The 7,077-nt window shown below is 44.5% G+C and overlaps 1 protein-coding gene and 1 pseudogene across 1 annotated transcript in view; both read left to right on the forward strand.

The window, feature by feature from the left end:
- Positions 1 to 3,244, forward strand: part of LOC125220763 (putative calcium-transporting ATPase 13, plasma membrane-type) — a 29,666-nt gene extending 26,422 nt beyond the window's left edge. Inside the window, exon 2 of the mRNA XM_048122909.1 lies at positions 200 to 3,244. Coding sequence (XP_047978866.1) covers positions 200 to 3,077 — 2,878 coding nt within the window. The 3' untranslated portion in view covers positions 3,078 to 3,244. The remainder of the gene's footprint in view (positions 1 to 199) is intronic.
- Positions 3,245 to 5,075: 1,831 nt separating this feature from the next.
- Positions 5,076 to 7,077, forward strand: part of LOC125185412 — a 5,376-nt pseudogene continuing 3,374 nt past the window's right edge.

Raw genomic sequence — 7,077 nt, forward strand, 5'->3', positions numbered from 1 at the left:
GCTATCAGCATCTTATTCTACATAACCTCTATAAAATAACATTTCTACACCTCCCAACTCATTCACAAACCTTAAACAAATTCCAATTCCCATTTCGAAAAAAACAAAATACTAATATGTCAGCAATCATCACAGAGCTCCTGCTTCATCACCATGAACCCATGCATTTTCATGCCTCAATAAACCCAAACAAAAAAAAATGGCACAAAGCCTTCGCCAAAATCTACTGCTCCAGAGCCTTCCTCTCCACCACCGCCGTCGCCATCGTCGTCGACCACAACCTCCCCCACCTCGTCAAGAACAAAAACCACCGCCAACTCTCCCTCCTCAAGGGCCCCCACGGCGTCGCCGCCGCCCTCAAAACAAACCCCCTCCACGGCATCACCGGCGACGCCCAAGACCTCGCCGCCCGAAAAACAGCCTTCGGCACCAACACCTACCCTTTCCCCCCATCAAAATCCTTCCTCCACTTTGTAATAGAAGCCTTCAAAGATCCCACCATCCTCATTTTACTCGCCTGCGCCGCTCTCTCCCTCGGCTTCGGCATCAAAGAGCACGGAATTAAAGAAGGCTGGTACGACGGCGGCAGCATCTTCGTGGCCGTCTTCCTCGTCATCTCCGTCTCCGCCATCAGCAACTTCAGACAGAGCAGACAGTTTGATAAACTTTCCAAAATAAGCAGTAATGTTTTAGTAGAAGTCGTTAGAAGCGGAAGGAGGCAAGAGGTGTCGATATACGACGTCGTTGTGGGCGACGTCGTGTGCTTAAACATCGGGGATCAAGTCCCTGCAGACGGCCTTTTCATCGAAGGCCACTCTCTGCAGGTGGATGAGTCTAGTATGACCGGTGAGAGTGACATCGTGGATGTCGATATTCGTGCCAATCCTTTTCTATTTTCCGGTACGAAGGTGGCGGATGGGTACGGGAAAATGGTGGTGACGAGTGTCGGGATGGACACTCTGTGGGGGGAGATGATGAGCAGGATAAGCAAGGATGATACGGATGAGGAGACGCCGCTGCAGAGCAGGCTCAACAAGCTGACTTCATCGATTGGGAAGCTCGGGTTGGCTGTAGCGTTTCTTGTTCTTGTTGTTTTGATGATTCGTTATTTTACGGGGAACACAGAGGATGAGAATGGGGTGAGGGAGTTTAATGGGAGGAGGACTAAAGCGGATGATGTGATTAATTCTGTTGTTGGGATTGTTGCTGCTGCGGTGACGATTGTGGTGGTGGCTATACCGGAAGGTTTGCCTCTTGCTGTCACTCTGACTCTTGCTTATTCGATGAAGAGGATGATGGCTGATCAATCCATGGTGAGGAAGCTCTCGGCTTGCGAGACCATGGGCTCTGCTACTACTATCTGCACGGATAAGACGGGTACGCTGACTATGAATAAGATGGTGGTGACGAAGTTTTGGTTAGGGAAGGAGTGTTTGGAAGAGGGAATGAATGTTGGGAGGAGTGTTGTTGAGCTGCTTCGTGAGGGCGTGGGGCTTAACACGACGGGTGGTGTGTATGCGTCTGAGGAAGGGGTGGAATTCTCTGGTAGCCCTACTGAGAAGGCGATTCTGTCGTGGGCTGTGGCGGAGATGGGGATGGATATGGAGGAGGTGAAGAGGGGTTGTGAGATTCTTCATGTGGAGGCATTTAATTCTGAGAAGAAAAGGAGTGGTGTTTTGGTGAAGAGAGATCATGAATTTCATGTGCATTGGAAAGGAGCAGCTGAGATGATTCTTGCAATGTGCTCACATTACTATGATTTGGAAGGTGAGAAAAAAGATTTGAATGATGAGGAGAGATTGCAATTCAATCATATTATTCAAGGAATGGCTGCTTCTAGCCTTAGATGCATTGCATTTGCACATAAACAGAGTGATGAGGTGAATCTTGAAACAGAGAAGAATATTCAAGAAGATGGTATGATTCTACTTGGTTTAGTAGGGATTAAAGATCCATGTCGGCCGGGGGTGAAGAAGGCTGTTGAAGATTGCCAGTATGCAGGTGTGGATGTGAAGATGATCACCGGTGACAACGTGTTCACAGCCAAGGCCATAGCTACAGAGTGTGGGATACTCCTCCCGGGTCAAGACCAAGACGGATGTGTAGTTGAAGGAGCTGAGTTTCGTTCGTACACGGATGAGGAGCGGATGCAGAGGGTCGAGGGCATCCGCGTGATGGCAAGATCCTCCCCATTGGACAAGCTCCTCATGGTGCAGTGCTTGAAGAGGCTCGGCCATGTGGTGGCAGTCACGGGAGACGGGACGAACGATGCACCGGCCTTAAAAGAGGCTGACATAGGGCTGTCGATGGGGATCCAAGGCACCGAGGTGGCGAAGGAGAGCTCCGATATAGTGATCATGGATGACAACTTCGCATCAGTGGTGACAGTGCTAAAATGGGGGAGGTGTGTGTACAACAACATACAGAAGTTCATTCAGTTCCAGCTGACAGTCAACGTCGCAGCGTTGACGGTCAACTTTGTGGCGGCCGTCTCGGCCGGGGAGGTTCCTCTGACGGCGGTGCAGCTGCTGTGGGTGAACCTGATCATGGACACGCTCGGTGCGCTGGCCTTGGCCACGGAGAGGCCCGCGAGGGAGCTGATGGAGAAATGGCCCGTGGGGAGGCACGAGGCGCTGATCAGTAATGTGATGTGGAGGAACCTGATGGCTCAGGCTGTGTACCAGATTGTGGTGTTGTTGGTGCTGCAGTTTGGAGGGGAGGGTCTGTTTGGGTTGAGCGAAAAGGTGAAGAATACTTTGATATTTAATGCGTTTGTGATGTGCCAGGTGTTTAATGAGTTCAATGCAAGGAAGCTTGAGAAGAGGAATGTGTTTGAAGGGTTGCATAAGAACAAGTTGTTTGTGGGGATTGTGGGAGTGACAGTGGTTCTTCAAGTGGTGATGGTGGAGTTGTTGAATAAGTTTGCTGATACAGAGAGGCTGAATTTGGGAGAATGGGGGATTTGTGTTGGGATTGGGGCACTTTCATGGCCTCTTGCTTGGCTTGTGAAGCTTATACCAGTTCCAGAAAGGCCATTTTTCAGTTATGTTAGTATCAAGAGGTGGAGAGGTGCATGAAGACAAAGGGAAATTTGGGCATGAGTACAATTTATTTGTTTGTTTTTTAATACTATGATTGGATTCCCTTCTTTTTATTTTTTCATGTAGTATAGTTTGGAATATACGTACACTGATTTCTTGATTCAATATATGTTAGTTTGGAATACAATTTATTTATTTGGGCATCTAGTATTATAATTTTCCTATAGTCCGCAGTCAAGTTTCTGTTCACTGCCGACGTGGTCTCTGCTAAAGTCCAATTCGCACACACATTGTACACACTTTTTACACACATATTCAACATTTCTCTATTTTCTCTCGGCATCTCACTGTCCAACGCTAAATCGCGGCCGACGTGGTCTCTGCTGCCGATGCCTTAGAAATATGAACTATTTTCACTTTAATCCGTTACTTAAAATTATAAATTATATATTTTAGTCTCTACGTCTCATTGAAGATGACCCACTTTCCTTTTTAGTTTGTCCCAACTAAAATGACCCATTACCTAAAATGGAAACACCTTTATCTCTACTTTATTCTCTTCTCTTACTTTACTCTCTCCTTTCAACACACAAAATAAATTTACATAAAATCCCGTGCCGTCCAAGAAAGGGGTCATCTTCCTTGGGATGACTTTTTCTTTCTAATTAGCGACTCATTTTCTACTAACAATGCTTCACTTTTTATCTTTCTATCACTTTTTTACTTTACCAGTTGTGTATTAAAAATTTAAAGTTCACAATTTAAAGGAGTGAAGGTAGTATAATTATAATTATTTCATAACCATGCTATATAACTGAATGAATAGTGTAAATTAATATGATAGGTGTAGGAAGGGGCGTGGGGAGATGACGTCCATTGCGAGAGTTGTGGTCTAACGCAAAAAGTGAAGGTAGTATAATTATAATTATGAAATAATTATAATTATTTCATAACCCTAAGGAGAATAGTAGCGAATTCACACAGAAATATATACAAAAGGAAATTTAACTAGAGAAGGAATAAATCATGTTTTGTGCACTAATAAATAAATTATTCATGCATATAGTTGAAATTGAAGCTTATAAAGCCAATCAAGAAAAAATCACACTACATACAAGTATTGGTTTTCGGTTTGGGTTTTTTGGTTTATTCAAATTGAAAAATCAATTTTTTCAAAAAATGAAAATCGCACCGAACCAAATTATTTAAAATTTTGAACTCGAAAAACAGAATTTCGAATTATAAATCGAACCGAACAACAAAAAAAATACTAAAATTTCATAAATATATCCAAAAAATTGAAAATTTTAAGATTAATTTTCTAATCAACATGAAAAATATATGGTATCAACCAATAACATATCTAAAGAATTAAAATCTTTTTAAAATCCAAATATTATTACACTTATTAATATAAATCAACACAAATAGAGTATTTTGTTTTTTTTTTTAAATTCGGACCAAATCGAATCAGAAAATGAAATTAGCCAAAAGTTTAAAACCAAACCGAAAAACTGAAAAAAAAAAATCAAATAGAAATTTAAATTTCTGTTTAATTCGGATCGGATATTCAATTTTCGGATATTTTGCTCACCCGTGCATACAAGCCAATCTACAATGTAGCCCAAAAAGCATTTCTTTTTTTATCTCACGTTTTAATTCTACTATTTTTTTTTTTTTTATCATTTTATTAGAGCAGCTAATCGTTTATATGTTCCTTAACCAATAGTACTAGGGCATTCAATACCGAAAAAAGTCAAAAACTAAAAACATAGTACTAATTCAATTTTCCAATCCAAACGTCAAGTCGCGTGACTCAGCGTTGACAAAGTTAAACAATATTCCTAGAATTTGCAACGACCACCTGAGAGTCAGCGCATTGACCTCCTAAGTTTTGTGAGCACTATTTCGAAGGAAGCTTCTCTAAGTCATACGCTACCACATCAATAATATACTCCTATATAAAGTGGAATATCGGCCACATTATATACACACTGTTTATAAATCAAAAAGAAAAAACTAAAAACATATACTATGTCAAACACCTACCCATCTCCTCCTCCCACAAAAACCTTCCTCCATTTCACACTCACACCTTGTAAGGATCCAACCAACCTCCTCCTGCTAGCCTGCGCCGCTATCTCTCTAGCCATCGGCGTCAAAATGCGCCGCTGCAAGCAAGGCTTGTACGACGGCGCTACCATATTCTTCCTCGCCTTCCTCATCATCTCCATCTCCGCCGCTATCAACTTCACCCAGAGCAGACGCCTCCCCAAACTAAGCACCAACGTTACAGACGAGGCGACCCCGCTGCAGAGCCGCCTAAACAAGCTCACTTCCTCCATGTTAAAGCTCGGTTTGGCTGCGGATTTTCTGGTTCTTGCTGTGTGGGTGATTCGATACTTCACAGGGAATAAACAAGATGACAATGGGGGGAGAGAGTTTAACTGGAGCAGGACTAAAGCAGTTGATGTGATCAACTCTGCCATTGGGATTATTGCAGCTGTGATCATTGCTGTGGTTGCTACACCGGAGCGTTCGCCTCTGGCTTTGACTCTGATTCTTGCGTATTCTGTGAAGAGAATGATGGCTGATCAATCCATGGTGAGGAAGCTCTCTGCTTGCGAGACCATTGGTTCTGCTACCACCATCTGCACCGGTAAGACAGGTATTCTAACTATGAATTATTTGAATGTGTCAAAGTTTTGGATAGGGAAGGAGTCCTTTGAAGGTGGTCATAACATAGCGAAGTGTGTTATGGAGCTGCTCCGTGAGGGTGTCGGCCTCAACACAACGGGTGGTGTGTATGATTCAGGGCAAAGGCAAGACTACTCTGGTAACCCGACTGAAAGGGCAATCCTGTCGTGGGCTGTGGCGTGGATGGGGATGGATATGGAGGAGGTGAGGAGGGGATGTGAGATTATTCATGTGGAGGCATTCAATTCAGAGAAGAAGAGGAGTGGTGTTTTGGTGAAGAGAGATCATGAATTTCATGTGCATTGGAAAGGAGCTGCTGAGATGATTCTTGCAATGTGCTCACATTACTATGATTTGGATGGTAACATAAAAGATTTGAATGATGAAGAGAGATTGCAATTCAATCTTATAATTCAAGGAATGGCTGCTTCTAGCCTTAGATGCATTGCATTTGCACATAAACAGAGTGATGAGGTGAACCTTGAAACAGAGAAGAAAATCGAAGAATATGGTATGATTCTACTAGGTTTAGTAGGGATAAAAGATCCATGCCGGCCCGGTGTGAGGAAGGCTGTTGAAGATTGCCAGTATGCCGGTGTTGATGTGAAGATGATCACCGGTGACAACGTGTTCACGGCCAAGGCCATAGCCGTGGAGTGTGGGATACTCCGTCTAGGCCAAGATTTTGACGAATGTGTAGTTGAAGGAGCTGAGTTTCGTTCGTACACGGATGAGGAGCGGATGGAGAGGGTCGAGGCCATCCACGTGATGGCAAGATCTTCCCCATTGGACAAGCTCCTCATGGTGCAGTGCTTGAAGAGGCTCGGCCATGTGGTGGCAGTCACGGGAGACGGGACGAATGATGCACTGGCCTTAAAAGAGGCGGACATAGGCCTGTCGATGGGGATCCAAGGCACAGAGGTGGCGAAGGAGAGCTCTGATATAGTGATCATGGATGATAACTTTGCATCAGTGGTGACAGTGCTAAAATGGGGGAGGTGTGTTTACAACAACATACAGAAGTTCATTCAGTTCCAGTTGACTGTCAACGTCGTGGCGTTGACGGTCAACTTTGTGGCGGCCGTATCAGCCGGGGAGGTGCCTCTGACGGCAGTGCAGCTCCTGTGGGTGAATCTGATCATGGACACGCTCGCGGCACTAGCGCTGGCCACAGATAGGCCGGCGAGGGAGCTGATGGAGAGGAAGCCAGTTGGGCGGGACGAGGCGCTGATCAGTAATGTGATGTGGCGGAATCTGATGGCTCAGGCTGTGTACCAGATTGTGGTGTTGTTGGTGCTGCAGTTTAGAGGAGAGGGTCTGCTTGGTGTGAGTGAAAAGG

Source organism: Salvia hispanica, chromosome 1 (assembly GCF_023119035.1).
Source record: "Salvia hispanica cultivar TCC Black 2014 chromosome 1, UniMelb_Shisp_WGS_1.0, whole genome shotgun sequence".
In the NCBI taxonomy this organism is placed as follows: domain Eukaryota; kingdom Viridiplantae; phylum Streptophyta; class Magnoliopsida; order Lamiales; family Lamiaceae; genus Salvia; species Salvia hispanica.